Source organism: Periplaneta americana, chromosome 12 (genome assembly GCF_040183065.1).
Source record: "Periplaneta americana isolate PAMFEO1 chromosome 12, P.americana_PAMFEO1_priV1, whole genome shotgun sequence".
Lineage (NCBI taxonomy): Eukaryota > Metazoa > Arthropoda > Insecta > Blattodea > Blattidae > Periplaneta > Periplaneta americana.
Window position 1 is genome coordinate 146,279,939 of NC_091128.1, and position 23,378 is coordinate 146,303,316.

General features: G+C 38.7%; 1 protein-coding gene across 4 annotated transcripts in view; it reads right to left on the minus strand.

The window, feature by feature from the left end:
* Nucleotides 1-16,847, minus strand: part of spir (spire type actin nucleation factor) — an 825,932-nt gene extending 809,085 nt beyond the window's left edge. For all 4 annotated transcript variants that reach the window (XM_069842160.1, XM_069842159.1, XM_069842161.1 and 1 more), the window contains exon 1: nucleotides 16,535-16,847. In XM_069842160.1, the coding sequence (XP_069698261.1) occupies nucleotides 16,535-16,808 (274 nt within the window). In that variant the 5' untranslated portion in view covers nucleotides 16,809-16,847. The remainder of the gene's footprint in view (nucleotides 1-16,534) is intronic.
* Between the last annotated feature and the right edge of the window lie 6,531 nt (nucleotides 16,848-23,378).

Here is a 23,378-nt window from a genome sequence, read left to right on the forward strand (position 1 = left end):
CTACACGCCTATATTAACACGCATGAAATGTTGTGTATTTAGACTCATATTGTTAAGTAAATCAGTTTTCTCTTACGAGCTATGAAAGATAACGAGAGTCTTCGTATCTTATCCTTCAAAAATGAAAATATGACAATTAAAGACATCTACTAGCAACTTGATTATTTCTACCAAATTTATGAATATAGAAATTTCGATCGTAAAGTTGATAATTATAATAAGCGTACGAAGCGTGTTAATTTGTGTTCTAGGCTAATTCTTCTTTGAGACTAAAAGGAGGCCAATAAATAGCGGCTAGGGTCGGTCAGTCGGGTGTACGGTTTCATATCTGGCCTGACTTTCGTAACGCTTGGGATAATATGGGCCTCGCCTCATGTTCATGCCAAGCAACTTCATGTATGTACATTTCCGCCTTTTCATACATTTGGTGGCTGAATATTATTCCTCCTATGTTCTACTCTATATCCTTGGTGTGACGAACAAATCTCCTGCTCTATATTCGAGAGTCGCTGTTTCCTATCTCAGTTGCTTGAATTAGTTTTCTATAGTTTGGGTGGACCTTGTTGGCAGTAGATAATTTTCATTTTACAGTCTGTTCACTTTGTACGGTGAATAATATTTCTGGTGGTGAAGAGAAGACCTGTTGGCCGTAACTACACCAAAATAAGTAAATGAATGAATGAATGAATGAATGAATGAATGAATGAATGAATGAATGAATGAATGAATGAATGAATGAATGAATGAATGAATGAATGAAACCGTTCTTCAGGAATAAATAAATAAAAACCATTCTTCAGGCTGAAGTACTCGATGAAAGAGTAATGGAACGGAGAAAAACTCTCTCCGGCGCCGGGATTTGAACCCGGGTTTTCAGCTCTACGTGCTGATGCTTTATCCACTAAGCCACACCGGATACCCACCCCGGCGCCGGAGAGAATCGTCTCAGTTTAAATTCCAACTCTTGGGTTCCCTCTAGTGGCCGCCCTCTGCACTACGTCATAGATGTCTATGAACGTAGGACTGAAGTCCACACATGTGCTAAGGTCCATTCTTTATGAGTGACTAGTTGGCCGGGATTCGACGGAATAAGCGCCGTCTTAAATCACGAAATGATTTACGCATATATATATATATATATATATATATATATATATATATATATATATATAATTTTAATGTACCGAAGTACATATGATATTTCCATGCATATATTCTGCGTCATCATACGATGAAAGAGTAATGGAACGGAGAAAAACTCTCTCCGGCGCCGGGATTTGAACCCGGTGAGGCTTAGTGGATAAAGCATCAGCACGTAGAGCTGAAAACCCGGGTTGAAATCCCGGCGCCGGAGAGAGTTTTTCTCCGTTCCATTGCTCTTTCATCGTATGATGACGCAGAATATCTGCATGGAAATATCATATATACTTCGGCACATTAAAATATATACATGAAGTACTCGAGTCATTTTAATCATTTCTGCAGTACTATGATTTTTAAGTAGATTATTTTACGTCGCTTTATCAACAGCTTACAGTAGGTTATTTAGCGTCTGAATGAGGTGGTGATAATGCCGGTGAAATGAGTCCGGGTCCGGCACCGAAAGTTACCCAGCATTGTTCATATTGGGTTGAGGGAAAACCCCGGAAAATACCTCAACCAGGTAACTTGTCCCGACCGGGAATCGAACTCGGGCCACCTGGTTTCGCGGCCAGACGCGCTAACCATTACTCCACAGATGTGGACTGCAGTACTATGATAACGAGCTAGAAGCACTCCATGTATTTTGTTCCTTGCTGTAAGTACCTACGAAATCTCCATGTTTACCTTCCTTTGGGTGGAAACCGCTCAAAGGAATTTTATCTTTATCCAAATTCCATCGTCAATGGCCTGGTTTGAAGTCTAGAACTTCGAATGTGATGGCTAGCGCCGTAAAGCACTCGGAATCCCCCCAAGGCTGGGCAAAACCTCGGAAGAAACCAACCAATCAGACCAAACGGGGGATCCAACCCAAGCCCGACCAGCAGACCAGCGAATCTGCCAACTGAGCTACATTGATGGCTCTACTAAAATATACAGTACATAGCCAATGAATCTGCCAACTGAGCTACATTGATGGCATACAGTACATAGCCAATCAGATTATTAAATTTACAAACCCAAACGATTATTCATCAGTTAAGTCAGTGGTGATATTCAAAAAGTTTAACAACAAGCTTTCTCATGTGTATCCATGTTAAACATATGCGGTATATCTCCATGGTAACTGCAAATACTACCTAGAAATAATTTAGACGAGTGGAGAAATACAAGAAAAAGGATGAAGTGGAAGAACACGAGAAAGAGGGTGAAGTGGAGAAACGCGACGACGAGGGTGAAGTGGAGAAACACGACTACGAGAATGAAGTGAAGAGAGACGACGACGACGACGACTAGGTTGAGAGAGTGGAGGATCACAACAAAAGTACTGCGTGTTCAGTTCAAAATGTGTCATGGCTCGCTGTATGTCGTCATGTGGCTAGCCGATGAGCCTAGAGAATTCAGTCTTCCTACTCTTCCGCAAAGGCGTATTACCTATGTGCCAGAGAAGTTGTCTGGTAAGTACGGCGTTCATTCTGAAGGGTACTTACCGATACGTACGGTAACGCCGGTAGTGGCAGAAATGTGAACTGTTTGGAAACACATACTGAGGTGAGTTTTTTTTCCTTATAGGGAGAGGGTTAAGACGATTACTTAAGTATTTGTTGACATTAACTTCGACAGTCAACATGGACACGGAGCATTTGATTTGTGTTGTGGAATGTTGCCGTTACCGATGATAACAAATACCCTGCGTACGATTTTCCCGGGCAAAATACAGTTCGAAAGAGGTTATGATAGCACACAGACCGTACAGACCGCCATATGTTGCTACGACGTTCAAGTTATACCGTACACGTTCTCAAGTTCAGATTGAATGCCTTGAATAATAGTCTAGATCATATATGTAACAGATAACTCCTCGCTACGTTAAAATCGGCAGCACTTTGAAGAGAACAACCGCCAGGATCGCCATCCGTCCGCCGTAAACGAACACGAGATGGCAGCACAGTCGCTAATGCAATTCAAATGGGAATTATGACGTGACTCCTTATGTAACAACTAGATGGCAGCGTAGTAAACCTGACAAAAGTTGTTAACCTCAAAGCCTATAAGCCCGACATATCTGTTACATATATGATCTAGGATAATAGGCAACTTCTCTGACGTAAAAGCTGAAACTCTCTTCAAATCCTTGACTCACAACAGTGACGTCATGACACACTTTGAAATGAACATCCAGTATAGTGGAGAAACACGACAGCGAAGGTGAAGTGAAGGGACAGAACGACGAGGTTCAAGTGGAAGAACACGACAGCGACAACGAAGATGAAATACAGGAACACGGCGACGAGGGTGAAGTCGGGAACACAACGACGACGAGGATGAAGTGGAGGGGCACAGCGCGAGGATGACGTAATTACTTATCTTTCTCTCCATGAATCAAATAATACCCAAGTATCTTATGACTAAGATTAAGCGGGCTGTTCGTAAAATGTGCATGAACACGTCATGTGCATTAGTGTTGCAGACATTGTTCAAATTCATTTAGTTCGGGAACAAACTGCTCAGATTTGCCGATTCGTTGCACTCGGGTAGACCTTCTCAAAAACAGTGATCGTCACAGATGAAAAACAACCATGTAGTGGTTATCCTTGTCCACTTGAGTGCACGGGGATGAGTCATATAAATGTTACAAGAAGTGCACCAGTCTTCAATTACCGTAAACAATTATTATAAACGTTTTGAATAGCAGAATATTACAAATACTGTTAGTTTTAACATATTAGTGAGTGCTTGCAGGGAACAAATATACATAGATATTTTAGAAGTAATGTACTATTGTTCATTAATGCTTATTTTGGATCGCAAGAGTTAGTCATAAATGCGTTACACAACCGCCATGTAGGAATATAAATAAATTTAATTAGATTGGTTCATCAGAGTTCTCAAACCTTGGATATATTCGGATGGCCATCAGATTTCGATGTTATTTTACAGTGTGCTGATTCGGGACTAGGGGAAAATTTTGTAAAACTTAGGGGTGCTATTCATAGACATTTCGCTAGCTCGCGCTACGAGCGTGCTAAACTAGCCCCGGCTATCGACTGGTACTTGTACGGGATTAATAGGATATCATATCGCTAACACTGGTTTATGAATACGAAAAACGATACTTCGCTGATCATCCATCGGAAGCCCGCGCTAAGAATGTCTATGAATACGGCCCTAGCTTGCAAATTACTTTGAACAATCTGGTCTCGTTCCGATCGGCTGAGAAAGCATTTGGGATATGAGTAACTATATAAAGATTTAAATTAAGATTAATCAAGTTTTCTCAATACTTAAACTCTGATTGAGATTCTGGCTGATATATCTGTTGTCAGTAGACCTCTGATGTTGGGGCAAAAGTCTTCTATTTTTTCCCTGTGCCTAAACACAAAACAAAAGAAATGTTTATATGCCACATGTATGGAATCAATTTGATGAAGTTTTATAGTGCCTAAAATGCTTATTTTATCTGTACTATTTTGCCTGAAAGTGTCTTTTTTTTCAACTGTATATTTAATTCTTATTCCATTTTTTCTCAATTTATTGTCAACTTGCACTGAATTTCTCATATAGAAGAAATATTTCCCTCGTGTAGAGTAAATTTACGTTAACCCTTTGCAACACAGATGTAAGTTTTATGTTTTCATATCACAGATCATAACAAAGCTTCGATCTTTTTTTTTTTTTCAAAATGTTAACTCTGCACACATTTTCAAACACAGATGACATCTCTAGAGCAAGGGCAAAAGTAAATAGGACGTTGTTTTACAAGCATTTTTCTTAAACAAATATTAAAATATTGGCACGTATACACCTAACGTCCACACCTGTGGAGTAACGGTTAGCGCGTCTGGCCGCGAAACCAGGTGGCCCGGGTTCGATTCCCGGTCGGGGCAAGTTGCCTGGTTGAGATTTTTTTCCGGGGTTTTCCCTCAACCCAATATGAGTAAATGCTGGGTAACTTTCGGTGCTGGACCCTGGACTCATTTCACTGGCATTATCACCTTCATCTCATTCAGACGCTAAATAACCTAAGCTGTTGATAAAACGTCGTAAAATAACCTACTAAAATAAATAAAAAATACATCTAACGCTCTGTATAAAAAAAAGTAAATATGCTGTAGGAAAATGGAGCGAATCATAAACCGTGTTTTGGAAAACCCTATAAAACTTAATGCTGAGCAATTTCAAAGTGGAAGAATATGGATGGATTTCATGTAGCGCTCAGGTGTTTATATCGCGCACTGCATCAAACGATACTCCGAAGTGCCGCACAGGTTCATACGAAGACAGGTTGATGGGTGTCGCCATTATTGATTCATCTTCCCAGCTGAGCCATCGCCAAAGTGGGACGCCGCGCACCATCTAGCGCATGGTTTGTTTACATGCAGTACAAAATGAACAGGGGTGAAAGTCGATAGCAAAGGCATGACTCGAATAAAAATTGTAAGTATGATCACAATTATATTTATTATTTTATAGCAAGAGACAAAACATAAGTATGTGTAGATGCGTATAAAATGGAGGCCTAGAGGCAGATTAGAATAAATCTTGAGATCAGAAAATCGTGGCAGTTTGTGGTATAATTTATAGTTTATGTAATTTATATATACATTCTAAAATTGGCCTTCAAATCATGCAACATAGGTTTAACCACGCCAAAAAGTAGTAACGAAATGAGGGGGTTACTTTTTATTATGCAATTACGAATAAAACATTATGTACCAGATCAGCCGTTATTAATAGTACATTATGTAACGAGCCTATAATGGTAGTAATTAAGAGGCGCGTATGTTTGTTTATGAAACGAGCGCAAGCGAGTTTCATAATTTTCATACGAGCGAATTAATTACCATGAAAGGCAAGTTTCATACGACTTTTTATGCTCGACCATATTTCTAACTTGAAATTATTCATAAGTATTCATGTTAAGGTTATCTAAGTGAGGAGCGGAACTGACCTTCTAAATTGTGAGATGTGCGCAGACGCGAAAGTATTGATTTTTTCCGAGGAACGAATGTCACTGACCTTGATATAATCTAGAGAATAACATGAACATTAATCTTGATATAACCTGGAAATTGATTTAGAATTGAAAAACGAAATGACAAATTGAATTTATTTGAATATTATTTACAATTAACGCTAATTATTATAGTAACAGAACATAACCTTCTGCGACAGTATTGGATTTCCAGCCTCCGTGACGTTTCGCTAGTTGTCTTTCGATTGCATATCCGAGAATAATCGATACTTGCGCTTTTATAATGCTACAATGGTGATTTCTCATTGGCTGAACAACTGAACTATAATGAATAGGTGTACTTTAATGAGGTGCATTAAAGGACTACTACCAGGTGTATAATTAATACATTTCGGCATGGTCGAGCATAAAGACATATAAGCAATTAAAATATCAAATAATACAGTATATAATATACTAAACATCTCCCTCGTAAACACTTTAAAAATGTAGTCCTACTTCTAGCGCCTTTGCTATGAGTGGACTTATCGATAATTGTCTCGCTAAAATTGGAAATGTTCATGATGAAGTCATTCTCCACTGAAAGCATTGCTAACGCCTCTCTTGTGCCATGTTATTTCTAAAAAATGTTTTCATCCTCTCCAATGTAGAGAAACAACGCTCAGACTCAAAGCACCACCATTTGCAATGCACAGCTTAACGGCTCTGTGAAAAGCTATGCCAGATGCGCGCGCACGAGAAACTAGTGAGAATTCCGATTGTCAGCTGAATAGTAGAGTAGCTGCCACACCCCACTGGACTGAATATAAACTGTTTTTAGTTGGTTATTTAACGACGCTGTATCAACTGCTAGGTTATTTAGCGTCGATGGGATTGGTGATATAGAGATGAGGCCGAGGATTCGCCAGAGATTACCTGGCATTCGCCTTACGATTGGGGAAAACTTCGGAAGAAACCCAACCAGGTTATCAGCCCAAGCGGGGATCGAACCCGCGCACGAGCGCAATTTCAGATCGGCAGGCAAGCGCCTCAGGCGACTGAGCTAAGCCGGTGGATAGAAACTAACGTTCTATCGCTGTTAAACGAATTGCTGCTCAGAAAGAATTAACTGAAATGCTATTGGGAGAAAAAAATAATTAAATCTTCATTCAATTAAATATATATACACACACACAATAAAAGTTGTGGTAAAGTGGAGGGTGCGCAAACTTTTAACCAGGTCAGAAACCGCCATTGTCAGAAAGACATAGAGGGGCAGATTCGGCTACTCTTTTAACACCACTTTTCTACTATAATAACAGACAGTAACTATGAACGATTACGGACGGAAAAAGGCTCTCTTATCATTGTACTTCTCTTTACTGCATTCCCAGTGATATGACCTACAAACTCTCCGATATGCTTCCTCTTATTTCACATCCCGCGCTCCAACGAAAAATTTTCAACATAATAATTATATGCCATTTTCAGCAAGAGCCATTGTTGCGCGACAGTTCATGAAGACCAAAGCCTACCAGCTGACTCACGTCCACGTGCCTCAGAAGAGGTGAACAATAATCCAGTAACTTGTGGTTAGCATGATGATCTCCCAGTCGTCATAGCTTCCCAAAGTCATCACGAAGCTGAGATGAAGACTTGTTACTTCGGATACTAGTTTAGAGTTCCGAATTTTAGACCCTAACAGTGAAATCAGACTAGCACAGAGTGGAGTATGGAATGACCTATTGTCCACGAGGAAAGAGATCTTTGGGTCGTCTGCTAAAACAGTGCAATGAGACCGCAACAAGTCATCACGCCTAATACATGAAAGGGAGAAGAAAAGGAAGTTGTTACACAATAAAATTTTATAACTGATTTTATACAAGTGGGACAAAAAAAGGCAACAGAAACATCGAAATGAGATGAAGTTGGTGTTTTATGTAGATTTGTTTACGTGGTTGCATGTTTACAGACAATTACTGACTGACAGATTCCATGCAATACACATTAGCAGAACGGATTTTGGGTGTGACTAGTGAGTTTCTGTGGGGAATGTTGAAGGAACAATGATATCCGTACCACGAACTCCGAACTCTGCAACAACTACGTGAAAACATTGACTCAGTGATAGGAGATGCAAATCCCTGAACAGTGCTCCTATAATGGTGTCTAACATCATTGAAAACATGGAATTTATTGTTATCAATGACGAATAGAATGTAGAACATATAACTGTGAGATAAACATACCTTAATCAGTGACACTATTTCGGTTACCTTCTTTTCACCCCACTCTATGTATCTGTCTCTCGGATCGCCACAAGTTTCCATTTCCCCCTTTGAACTGGGTGACTCAGTAGTTTCCAACAAGACCTTTGTAAAGTTACCTCATACCCTGTCATACACGTGGACGACTGTTGTTCTTTACAGAGCAAAGGACCACGCACAACTCATTTTATTAATACTGATAATCCATACACGCTTAACTTCATTTGTTGGATTTTCCTCCTCAAATATTAATTCATTTGTTGGGGTTAGGTAAGTCCGAACTGTAGTTATGATACAGCATACATACAAGTATATGTCCTTTCGTTGTAACAGTGATGCCAGATAGAGAATAGTTTCCCTCAACAATAGGAATTTTTAATGCTACTATAGGAAATACTTATAAATTATACTCGGGAGGAAATTAAACTCAGAATACATATGGGAAATGCCTGTTATTATTCGGTTGAGAAGCTTTTATCATCCAGTGTGCTGTCAAAAAATCTGAAAGTTAGAATTTATAGAACAGTTATATTACCGGTTGTTCTGTATGGTTGTGAAACTTGGACTCTCACTTTGAGAGAGGAACATAGGTTAAGAGTGTTTGAGAATAAGGTGCTTAGTAAAATATTTGGGGCTAAGAGGGATGAAGTTACAGGAGAATGGAGAAAGTTGGACAACACAGAACTGCACGCATTGTATTCTTCACCTGACATAATTAGGAACATTAAATCCAAACGTTTGAGATGGGCAGGGCATGTAGCACGTATGGGCGAATCCAGAAATGCATATAGAGTGTTAGTTGGGAGGCCGGAGGGAAAAAAGACCTTTAGGGAGGCCGAGACGTAGATGGGAAGATAATATTAAAATGGATTTGAGGGAGGTGGGATATGATGATAGAGAATGGATTAATCTATCTCAGGATAGGGACCAATGGCGGGCTTATGTGAGGGCGGCAATGAACCTCCGGGTTCCTTGAAAGCGAGTAAGTACTATAGGAAATATTATTTTAGAGGGAATTTTCATTAAAAATGTTCGCAAAATGCTGAGTTTGTACCGCAATGTCATAGTTAAATCGCTTTTAACAACCTTTTCAACAAGCAAATTTTAAAAATTCCTTGCTATTCCTACCGAAAAAAATATTTTTGTGCGAGATCGTGCGTATTTGCTTGGTTTCCGCACAAAACCAATCCGCGGAAAGTCTAAAATTCCACATTCATTATTCCCAACCTAACACACATAATAATTTCCCTCTTCTTACCGCTTAAGTGACATATTCATTTTACTGCTTTAGGCTTTTAACATATTATTTTTAGAGACGTTCAATATAGTAATAATTATAAATTGGAAACTTACCACTGCAATTTCACCTAAATTGCACTGTTAATTATTGTTTTTAAATATTTGCAAAAATTAAGTAAACTCTACAACTCCACTAAAGTTACTGCATTCGTGATGCAAGTAACATTAAGGAAGCCGTTTGTTTTAAGTTTGCATTTATAAACTGGGGGGAAAAAAGACAGACGTACAGTATATCACGGCCTGCTGGAGTATAGTAAACACAGAAAACATTCTAAAGCAACAATGTTGAAGATAGATATATATGTTTTACAAATTCGCCGTCATTGAACAGAAACCAAGATGGAGATTTCATTGCAACTAATTAGAAATTCCTCTTTCAGGTATGTAATAAACGATCTTCGCACAAAATAATGTACGATACACGAGCGGTATGTTTTCTTTCAATTCTCGGAAATTAAAAAAGCTCAACTACGTTTCGCTTTTTCAAACTTTTCCTCGAACATGAAAACTTCAACATACCGCTCTTGTAACGCATATTACTATTAACACACTTGTTACAGTGTTAATAATACCATATACCGTACATTTATACAGTAGGCCTACTAGTACTAGAGAGTTGCAGAGTAGGTCTTACAACCGGTAAGAGAACATCCGACAAGGTAGAGCATCCGACCGAATGTTCGAACTTCAACCCGTTACTCCTAATGGTTTCCACAAACGGAGAAACAGTTGAACGAAATTTACTATGTGTAATTTAAAAAATGTATTTGCTTGATAAAGGTCTACAATTTTATTGATTGGACACTTTAATACACTTATCCTCGTAACTAATATATAAATGAACAAATGGACACCGTAACAACAAAGAAAATAAGTGCAATGCATAATATATATGAACTCTAGTGCGTAAAGAAATTCACGAATAGAAAAAATTGCAATTACTTACTAAATAGAAGAGCAAATAAGTATTAATACATTCATTCTATTGTAACGTTTACACATTAAACTCAAAGTGTATGCCTCTAAAACAGTAGTTCTTAATATATGATGCCTTTTAATTACTCTAAGCAGATGCATTATTATTTCATTAACAAATCATTTTTCAAGAAGACAGAATGTTATTAACAAAAAGAAAAGTACCTTCAAGCTCTAATGCTTCTACTTTCACGATTCATGTTGTTGATCTTGACGATACCCAACTGTAACACCCGGGTGAATGAATGAATGAATGAATGAATGAATGAATGAATGAATGAATGAATGAATGAATGAATGAATGAATGAATGAATGAATGAACCAATCAGTGAATCAATTAATCAGTCAATAGATCAATGAGTGAATAAATCCATGGATGAATGAATCAATGAACTGATGAATGAATGAATGAATGAATGAATCAAAGAGTCGATGGATGGATGGATCGATGGATGATTGATTGACGGATTGATTGTAGCCAGAGAAGAACTATCAATTAAATGGTAGTCCTACACGATGATAATTGCATTCTTGAAAGATAATCAGATTAGCCTATAGTTATGCAGTCTACATTTATTGCGGAGTACACACCTGTGGAGTAACGGTCAGCGCGTCTGGCCGCGAAACCAGGTGGCCCGGGATCGAATCCCGGTCGGGGCAAGTTACCTGGTTGAGGTTTTTCCGTGGTTTTCCCTCAACCCAATACGAGCAAATGCTGGGTAAATTTCGGTGCTGGACCCCGGACTCATTTCACCGGCATTATCACCTTCATTTCATTCAGACGCTAAATCAACCTAGATGTTGATACAGCGTCGTAAAATAAATAAAAAAATTTATTGCAGATAAATAGCCTATAAATTTAAATTTTAAAATTGTAAGGAGGTAGGTCTGCAATTGATGCAATTATGAAATTAAGTTGAAAAATAAAATTTTGAATAGGAAAATTCGAACGTAAGTTCTTTAAGACATACCTATGGGCTACCATTTTTAGTTTCTCGTAGGTTATAAATTTCTGTAGAATGTATAATAGAGAAATAGGATATTTACTTTATCTATAAGCTAAATTATATTTATACTTTTTATGTGCACAGATTAGGTATGAAATCCTATTGTATGTTAGAGGTAAACACTGAACTACATTATTCTGATTGGTATTTTCTCATCTCACTCGGTATCTCCCAACAATATGCTGCAGTAATCTAATAAAAATCAAAACAGCTTCTAACCACTCCTATTCGACGAATCCGAAATCTGAGATCTCGCTGATAAAAAAATTCGCTGCATCCATACGGCAGCGTTTTAAATAAAAAACTAATAAAAACGTAAGTAATACAAAAACACAGGTCTTGTATTAAAATGGTGAATAGAAATCGATCAAATTATTTAGACGAAAAGACCACAGAGGACGACGTACGTAGTATTATTAGATATGACGAATATAATACATATTTTAATCAAAATCTTGAAAACTACCGTATTTTTTTGTAGGACCGCAGTTTGTTCCTGAAGTCCGTAGAATGAGGAAACTAATACTCAATCCCTGTCATGAGTATGCGCCACTGTCTCCAGAATTAAATAATGAATAAACACAAATCGATTAAATTTCATGACGCGAAAAGAAGGCTGAAGCGCAATGTACGTACAGCAGCTCCGAAGGTTGGAGAGCACAGCTCCACTATGTCATGGTCACTAAATCAATAATCGTTCATTGGATCTCCTTGGAGAGGCACAAAATCGTACGAGAACAACATTTAATGTAGCCTCAATGTTTCGGCTACGTCGAATATTATTTGTGAGCATGCCTTCATGCCGTAGTTCAGAGATTGCGTCTTGTAGCAAAGCGGAGAGATAAGAGATTACGAGATTACGTACGGAGTAGAGAACACAACTGTTTACATACGACACTCGAGAAGAGCTTTCAGTATCAGCACAGTTTCAAAGTATGCATACTGTATAATAACCATGTCTTTGTAAAACGCATAGCGTCCTTCATTGAGAATTCTATTCCCTAGAATTCCTTAGTTTTCAAAAATTTCGAGTACTGCGGATATCAGCTGTAAATTATTATTATTTTTTTAACTGCACCCCATTGAGGGTAGTCCTTACGGACTCAGTATATCGTATATCCTCAAAAAAAAATAGATATAGCCTATATATACATATTATGTACACAAATGAAATTTAAAAAAGAAACAAAGAAAGGGGCATGAAAAATTACAATTACTATTAATATGGCACCATTACAGGATTTTTTAACACTGTTATCACAATGCCATCCCTCGGAGATGTTGGCAGAGCAAATTGCCGTCGAAATTCTTCCAAAAAAGCAGGTATAGTCCCTCGAGCACCTATGAGCAAGCCGAATACCTCAACGTGAATTAAGGAATATTTCAGCTTGAAATAGTTGACTGTAGGCTCACAGATCGACTTCTTCTCATGGTGAACCTCGGCTGACATTATTATTATTATTATTATTATTATTATTATTATTATTATTATTATTATTATTATTATTATTATTTTCTTCTGCAGCACACAGTGGCTGAGATAAAATCCAAGTAGGGCTATGCTACCATTATGAATATTGTTAATATTAGAGGAGAAAAATTCGCTCCGACGCCGGGGATCGAACCCGAGTTCTTGGTTCGATCCCCGGCACCGGAGCGAATTTTTCTCCTCTAATATTATTTGTTACCGTTGTTACTGTAACAGACGTATTCTGTACGACCAAAAAAAAAAATCTTTACGTAGATTATGCATTGCAGTACTTAAAATAGGCCTAGATATATATATATATATATATATATATATACATATATATATATATACATATATATTAGGTTATTTTACAACGCTTTATCAACATCTTAGGTTATTTAGCGTCTGAATGAGATGAAGGTGATAATGCCGGTGAAATGAGTCCGGGGTCCAGCACCGAAAGTTACCCAGCATTTGCTCATATTGGGTTGAGGGAAAACCCCAGAAAAAACCTCAACCAGGTAACTTGCCCCGACCGGGAATCGAACCCGGGCCACCTGGTTTCGCGGCCAGACGCGCTGACCGTTACTCCTCAGATGTGGGCTATATATATATATAGCTGTTATATATAATGGAATTATATATAACAGTTTATATACATTTTCGGGACATATAACAGAAAATTAGCTCTTTATACCTAACAAGTCCTACCTCAACATCATTTTAAATTATCACCATCATCATAGTCATCGTGGGCACCGGCTGCTGTAGGCTATGTGACTACTGTATGTACCATCAAAATAGCCCCGAGTTCACAAACACTGAAAGTACAGCTTTTTTTTCATAATACACCTAACTTATTGCTGTTAACTATTAAGTTATTGAAATTATTTAACAACTCATCCTATCTCACAGTTTTTTTTTTCAACACTACGCATAAACTAACACTTGTTAATTTTTAATTTGTTAAAACTCATTAAATTTCGGCTTTATTTTAATTTTTCTTAGCGGTGCGCATTTGGAAAATGAGTCCCACGATAATCTATAACGATATTTTACATCATTTCATTTTCCATAACAATTTCAATACTACGGAACCGGCCACCTCGAATGAATTTTCTTTACAAGAATGTCATCCCAAATCGTAAATATTAGTGCCGCCACTGATCGTCATAGTCACCGTTATTTTTATTTGAATAATATTCTAATAATAGTACATAGAACCAGTTTTTTCTGATTTGCTAATAAGAAATATTCATTCATAGTGTTCTGCCCAAGGGCAGGTCTTTCTCTGCAAACCCAGCTTTCTCCAGTCTTTCCTATTTTCTGTCTTCCCTTAGTCTCCGCATATGGTCCATATATCTTAATGTCGTCAATCATCTGATATCTTCTTTTGCCCAGAACTCTTCTCCCGTTCGCCATTCCTTCCACTGCATCCTTCAGTAGGCAGTTTCTTCTCAGCCAGTGACCCAACCAATTCCTTTTCCTCTTCCTGATCAGTTTCAGCATCATTCTTTCTTCACCCACTCTTTCCAACACAGCTTCATTTCTTATTCTGTCTGTTCAATAATAAATATTGCCTACTGAAAATAATATGGTTTACGATGCAAAATAGGACAGCCAATGCTTTCGTTGGGCCGGGGCTCACCGGAGCTGCGTTCCATTCCATTTTTAAATATTTTTGGAGTTGTATTTAATATTTTTAGGAAGAATTTCCGGGGTCCCAGAATAATGTTGGCCACATGCATTAAAAAACTGACGGCAATTAACAGATGGAGGGGAATAAGTAGATTTTTGAAATGCCGCTGCCATATCAAAGCGACATGGGCAATGTGAAATAAAGGCTAGTTCCCTCAAATATTTTACCCCAATTAAAGCACTGATGACAGCCAAGGTTTATTCTATACGCTACATACTACCGACTTCAAATTATGCTAGGTATTATTTTTTTACTTCGTTATTTAACGACGATGTATCAACTACTAGGCTATTTAGCGTCGATGGAATTGGTGATAGCGAGACTGTATTTGGCGAGATGAGTTCGAGGATTCGCCATAGATCACCCGGCATTCGCCTTACGGTTGGGGAAAACTTCGGGGAAAACCCAAACCAGGTAATCAGCCCAAGCAGGAATCGAACCCACGCCCGAGCGCTACTCCGGATCAGCAGGGCAACGCGCGGGCGCGCTTCCGAACAGGGGCAGCGGTATTTCCTATAAGGTTAGAGTCCAGTTTAGATGTGTGTATTAATCGAAAATTAGGGACTAGAAAATATTGAGAATAGGACGCATGTTTATACATTTTTTTCGATTAATACACACACACCTAAACTGGGCTCTAACCTCAGGGGAAATGCCGCTGCCCCCGTTCGGAAGCGCGCCCCAACGCGCTACCGCCTGAGTTACGCCGGTGGTCCGGGTATTATTTTTTTTTACTTGGTTATTTAACGACAACTACAAGATTATTTAGCGTCGATTGGATTGGTGATGCGAGATGGTATTTGGCGAGATGAGGCCGAGGATTCGCCATAGATTACCTGACATTTGCCTTATGGTTGGGAAAAACCTCGGAAAAATCCAACCAGGTAATCGCCCAAGCGAGAATCGAACCCGCGCCCGAACGCAACTCCGGATCGGCAGGCAAGCGCCTTAGTCGACAGAGCTATGCCGGTGACTCCCAGGTATTATTAAAATTGGCCTATTCATAATCATCAAAATGATGCCATTAATATTTAGTTTCTAAATTTGCTATTGTATTGACAGGTTTGTGTGTAGCATCAACAACATATCTGCACAAAAATCGATGAAACTTCAAACAAAACCGCAACACTGTAAACAACCGCATTTTCTACTACGATGACAGTAATGATTTTCAAAACTCACGAATCTACAATGTTTACTATCATGAAATAAATTTTCACTCAACATCCAACTATTCATAATGCCATTTTATACACAAAAACATAAATATATGTCGATCGACAACGTATAAAATTACAGTATTTCTGTAGAACTTGGCCCCGCATTCGAACTTACGGCGCAAGTGTTTCGCACGTCGTATGAAGATATTTCAATACGCATCTCATATTTCAAACTAAACAATATGTAAATGTATTGAATTAATATGCCAAGAAACCTAAAGGTGTTCAATCAATCAAAGGTGACATCCAAAGTCGGAAATATACACTGTACTGCACAAGCTCGAAGTGGGCGTAACACTCAAGTCGAAAAAACATTACAAAAACTCCGTTTTCTCTGTGCTGTATCTCGCGAATCTATGATAAGTATGTACTGTATATAAAATGTCCGATAACATGTACAGACGTTTAGTCATACGAACTGTTTTTGTTGTATTGACTACTAACATGTTTTGCCTTACAAACTCAAACAGAAGAGGACAAAAAAAATCAATACATATTTACCTGCATCGCTGCTTGTCCCTCCTCCTGCAAATATTGTGTTGGGGTGCACTTGTCCTTCTCTGTGAATTAAGACATCGTCCAACTTAGACACAATACAACACCTCTCTCTATCAGTCTCGATTGCATTTTTGAAACACTTCGCACACTGGTGACAGAGAGCCCACGCATGTTGCTCCGTGATAGGTGCATTAAACGAAATTAAAATATCTTGAAGAGTAACACAACCATTAACATCCAAACTGCACTTTGGTGTCACTTTGACATCCGCTGCCATTATACCGGATTACTTCCAATCCTACTTCACCAAGCATTCCCCGGTAACTGAATCGAGTGTAGAGTGAGTACCGCGCGCGACCGGCAGCCGCGCAATTTTGTAGCCAACCTATGAACGTAAAACTCGCTAGAGTCCAAATGATTCAAGAAAAGAAAATCGTAACTAAGGATAATTTCTTATCACAATGCATTATGACTCTTTTTAGTCATCCTCAACGGTCTGGTAATTACCGTGCTTGTTGCTGTTTCCGACGTTCCCGGGTTTTATAAATGGATAAAAGACGACGGTGACAAACTGAAGTTGGAGTTCATGTCACGCATGATTCTGGAAAAACTCGCCACTTGTATTTTTTAACAACACATTCCTTTTAATCTCTATTCTTCGTTCACATGTTGACAAAGGTAGATCGTAATCTTGAAATGTATTCCTAAATACGGTTTTAAAAATTATTCCAAAATACATTACATGTGTGCATAAAGCGTCGTCTTACTGTATATGGTTTTGCCATAAAAATCGTTTTTATGAAGCACCGTTCATACCCTTCGCTTTACAATGTAAACATCCAAACGTAGAACGACCGTGGAGTTGGGGTAGCATGACGTGCTAGTCTGGGTTGAGGGTGGAAGGTGAGACAAATCCACACGTAATTGGAATAGAATGGAATTTCTCTATGACACCCAGCACTGCGACCTTTCAAAATTATTGCGCTAAATTTCAAGATGTGCGCATTCCCAAACTCACACCGGCTGACTATACTAACGTGTACCCAGTCCACCGCTGTGGAGCAACGGTTAGCACATCTGACTGTGAAACGAGCGGGCCCGGGTTCAAATCCTATTTGGGACTAGTTTACTGTTTGGAGTTTTTCCGGGGTTTTCCCCCAACCAACTGCAGCAGAATTGTTGGGTAACTTTCGGCGTTCGTCCTCGGACTCATATCGCCATCATTAATTCACGTATCATCATCATCATCCATACCATACATAGCCTGGGTTAAGTTCACGGCACGGTAGTTCGGCTATAAGTATCATTCATAGAACTCCACCGCTGTGGAGTAAGAATTAGCAAGTCTGACCGTGAGACGAGCGATCCCGGGTTCAAATCCTGGTTGTGGCGAGTTACTTGGTTGAGGTTTTTCCGGGGTTTTCCATAGTTATTACTTAGGCAAATGCCAGGATGGAATTTTCATTACCACTGTCCATTTCCCTTCGTCTTCTCAGTAGAAAAATAATTTAGATTTCATTTCATATCATATCATTCATCTTCATCATCTCATTCCCAGGTGGACCGGGTTCGATTCCCGGTTGGGGCAAGTTACCTGGTTGAGGTTTTTTTTCCGGGGTTTTCCCTCAATCCAATATGAGCAAATGCTGGGTAACTTTCGGTGCTGGACCCCGTACTCATTTCACCGGCATTATCACCTTCATCTCATTCAGACGTTAAATAACCTAAGCTGTTGATAAAGCGTCGTAAAATAACCTACTTAAAAAATCATCTCATTCCACAGGCATTTCAGGTCATGATGCACGTCTTCGTCCGCTTACAGGAGGGGCGTCCTCCCCGAAACAGTCTCTGGGTTCCAAGCCAGGCTTCATTCCTTAAGAGCACTTCCGAGGACGCTTCGATACCTTAGAAGGGCTGTCGGAATGGATCCTGAGCTGTTTGGTCACCTTGGCGGTATGAACTTAAGGCGGAGGTGTAGGAGGCCCATTAGGTGAGCGGGTGAGGGCTCTCATGCGGTCGGTGGGCTGGTACACCTCATTCTCATTCATCCCATAATTCGGGGTGCACAATAGGCCACTATCGAGCCGACGTACTGAAGGGTCGTCCCTAACCCGTCTCTAGCCACTCAATACTACTATTACTTCATCATCATCCCCGTTCCTTTCCTAGGTTTCGGGCTTACTCCGATGTAAAGTCGTCTGCTGGCCGCTGCCGAAATTGGACCCGTAGATATGTGATCATTCGTTGTAGCGCTATGCACCGTGGGCTCTCCACTAGGCTCATGGTAAAGACTGGTTCACAATAAACCGGAAACGAGAATCGGAACGAAAACGGTAAAATTGTTAAAATGTGTACATTTAAATGTGAGCATTCACAATTAACGAAAAGCTTGCCGGAGCCCGGGATCGGGAACGGAGAGTTGGCCCAGTTTAAACTTTGGCGTTCACGTTTCCGATCACAGCCCACTAGATGCATTCTATTGCCATCTAAAAGCTATTTTGTCGTCGTATAGTTTGTAGCAAGAAGACCGTGACATAACCTATGCATTATTTTGTTCTGTGCTGTGCATCGTGGAGCAAGTTTTATTTGATGAGATTCTAATATTGAGTGTTGAGGAAAATCTTCACGTTTACGATAAGCGACGCCCCTCGTATAAAGATGAGAAAATGAAGGAGAATACGTGGCTTTCAATAGCTGCATCTTTGAACACCGATCGTAAGTGAATCAGATTTTATTACTGTATTGGCTGTATTACACACTACATACTCATGCTTCAATTCAATAACTACTGTTGTGTTCATTTCTGTTCTATTACAAATGTTTCTTCCCTAATTATTTTACGTTATGGTAGACTTAAAATAGGTTGTGATAATAAATATGCATGGGCATATTTATAGTGCCGTACATAATGAAATGTTTCAGTTGAAATTTCGAAGTTGGTTAACCTGTGTTTATGTTGGCTGCCTTGTACTCATGAGAGAATGCCATTGGTCAATTATACACAAATAACATCAGAATGCGTAATATCGACTTTACATATCGTTATTGACATCCATATCGATGCATAGTCGTCTATGTTCTCGGTTTATTGTGAATCAAAAATTTTCATATTCAAGTCCTCTGCTTCTCGTTCCCGGTTTATTGTGAACCAGCTTTAACTCGTGGGACCGAGGTTGAGGGACCGCGGTGGGGTCTAGTGGAAAGGTAAAGGGATCATGGAGGCTGAAGGAGAGTTCGGCGGCGACGTGCGGGGGAGGGGGGTCTTAGGGCATGCACACCATTTCGTCCCGGATAGTACAATGGGCCCACTCGAGCGGTCTGCGTGCGAGGACAGTCCCAGTCCGTTCCCATCCGTAAAGTGGGAATAATATAATATAATAATTCACAGCACAATAAGCCTCAGGTTGCAGTAAAGAAAAGGTGTACCCAAGTTTCAAGCACGCAACCCCACTCGTCCCTAGGCTCGCCCTTAATTAGCCATCCGGCTTTCGAGGAATGGTACGGAATGATGGCGAAATGAAGAAATTTGACGGAATGATGGAAATGTATAACGGGAAACGGGAGGACTCCGAGAAAACCCCCAACTTTGACACTGTCAGCTATAAGTGTCACTATGTATTTTTACATGAAAAATTCCAGGCCTGAGCGAGACTCGAAACCAGATCGCTTGTGTAACAGACTGAAGATCTGACCTCTCAGCCATCGCAGGGAATTCACGCGCAATTAGACCACTCCAATCGACCCAAGGTGCTACCCCTAGTTACATATTTTCGCGGTAGCAAGAAAAGACTGGAACATTTTGTTCGATCCCTGTTATTCAGGGGCAGGGTCATTTTACGTGCCTCAAATTTGCGGTCCTAGATCAGCTTTGAATCTGCAAACGCCGGAAAACGTGCTAAACATTAGATCGCTGAGGACATGATGTGCTAGTAGTCTTGTTATCCTGTGCACACCTGTGGAGTAACGGTCAGCGCGTCTGGCCGCGAAACCAGGTGGCCCGGGTTCGAATCCCGGTCGGAGCAAGTTACCTGGTTGAGGTTTTTTTCCGGGGTTTTCCCTCAACCCAGTGCGAGCAAATGCTGCGTAACTTTCGGTCCTGGACCCCGGACTCATTTCACCGGTATTACAACCTTCATTTCATTCAGACGCTAAATAACCTAGATGCTGATACAGCGTCGTAAAATAACCACATAAAATAAAAATCTTATTCTCCTGTAACATATTTTTCGTCTAATAATAATAAACATGAATCACGAGTCATTCTATAACTATTAAAATTCTCATTTCTTCGTTTGGATGATGTAGAATTGCATGGCTACATTATTGAACTTCCATAATTTTTTAACAGATACGAAAAGTTTTGAAATTTTGATCTTCTGATCTGCAGTCTGGGGTTCGTAAGATGCGTTCGGTTCGTAGCATTGTCGTCCGTTATTTGAGTGCGCGTGGCAGATAATCAAATTACATGATAAGCAGCTACAGGCAACATAAAATACATTCGTTAGGATCAATAAGTAACTGTAGGACTACTTGCTAACTTTCAGCGGGCATAAACATTACACTAGCGCCACTGTAATGAGAAATATTCTAATTATGGACGCCTTATAAAATACTTACAGTATGTAGCTTTGCAATTATCTCAAATGGAGTAAGGACCAAGTAGTTCTGAAGCGAAAGATTATTTTACAAATGAAAACCATAATAGGGTTAGACTATGAGCACGCGCATTATTTCTTAGCTTTGTAAGTGAGACATGTACTGAAATGTAAGCAGATGTATTTTTATAAATCACAATAGTAATACGACATGACGAGCTAGTATTCGTATTGCTGCAGGTTCCTTTTAAAATGTATTAGAAAAAATGTAAAATTATAAAATAATAAACCTTTCTTAACCCCTTCAGGTCTGATGTACAGCTGTCAAAAAAAAAAGTGGCCGCACTCGTGAACAGCGAATATTTTCAAAGTCCACTTCGGGTCGCGGCGATGTTACACGATGCATGTGCTTGTACAAGCAGTTCCGGAACTATGGAAGTGTTCCATATCTGCTCCTCGCAGACAAGCGGTAGAGTGCTTGTTTAATGATTCAAAGGTTGTGGGTTCGCGCCTTCTTCAAGTTTTCATTTTATTTTTTAATCGTTCTTTAGCGATGTAAATGATATTCAAATTATCATTTATATCCAGTTATCGTTCTTGATGGATATCACGTTATTTATATTTTGTTATCGTTCTTTAGGGATATGAATAAAATTCAAGTCATCATTTGTATTCTGTTATCGTTTTATAACGATATGAATAATAATAATAATAATAATAATAATTATTATTATTATTATTATTATTATTATTATTATTATTATTGTATCTCCAGTGGGGGTTAGCCCTATTTTACATATGTATGTTAGGGCTATAGTTTTATACACAAAACAGATAAGCATAAAGAGAAATGGAAAAGAAAATTAAATTAGCTTACGCGATGTAAACAAAACATAAACAATCCGTAAATTAGGCATTGCGATTGCAAAACAAATATCAGTTATCAATTTGAAACATACAAAAACATTAACAACACACATACGTAACATTTCTATAACAAAAATATGCAGCTTTCCGTACCATACATCATAACTTAATACACAATAGTCACACAAACACAATCAAACTATAATTACGACATTGCGACGACATCAAGCATCCCATAACTGACTCACATACATAACAAATCAAGCATCCGTTGCAACACATACACATCAAGATAGTAACCACACTTTTAAAAGTTACAAATTTGGCTCCAAGAAGAATAAATAGGACAATGTTACTAATTACTATTCTTCTACAATTTCTTAAATACATCTGTAATAAATCTGTGAAATTCCGATATGAATAATATTCACGTTTTTTATATTGTTATTGTTCTTTAGCGATATAAATAATATTCAAGTTATCATTTATATTGTTTTCCTTCATTAGCATTATAAAATAATATTCAAGTTATTTATATTGTTATTGTTCTTTCACAATATAAATAATCTGTATTTTTTGTAGGTAATTATTATAACACAAATAACCATCTTTCTTTGTAAAATAGGTTATTTTATTTAGATAATTAAATACGTATTATATAATATCTTATATTAATTAAACAAACCGATATTTATCATTTATATTGTGTTATCGTTCTTTAGTGATACTGTATAAATAATATTCAAGTTATTTATATTGTAATCGTTCATTAGCGATATAAATAACATAAATTTAATATTAGGTTTGGAAAAATCCAGTTGCATAATACTGCTATTAGTTTTTCTTTTTGTATTATTACATTATACTATCTTGAACCACAATAAAATGAAAAGGAGTAACGAGGAATTGAACCTGAGACGTTGACATCTAAATTCCGACGTTCGTCCGCTGAGCTACGAGGGCAAAAGTGTGGAAACATTTTCGGAAAAATTGGCCCAATCACACTCTAAGATTTTCTGATGATTCGTAGAAGCTAGTCCAGGATGCGGGGGGCAAAGGCTAATTGAGATTTCCCGATCTCTGATAGGGTCAAACATCCTGATAGAATTAATATTTAACCCTTGCCGTGACTTTCGGTGAAGTCCGGAGGGCCCAATTAGTCAAATCCACTCTCCTCATCTCCATGCTTGGGCCCCCTGGAATTTAATAAGATGCGAAAGAGATAGTGGTGTGCGGAAAGCAACGGGATGTTACCGCATTTAGGCCTATCCTTCCCAAGAAAAACTGCAAACATGAACAAAGGAAGCTTTAAATAGAAGAAGAAGCATCTTCTGCGGACCTCTGGAAAAAGAACTAAGGAAGAGACTAGTGAAGTGCTTTGTGTG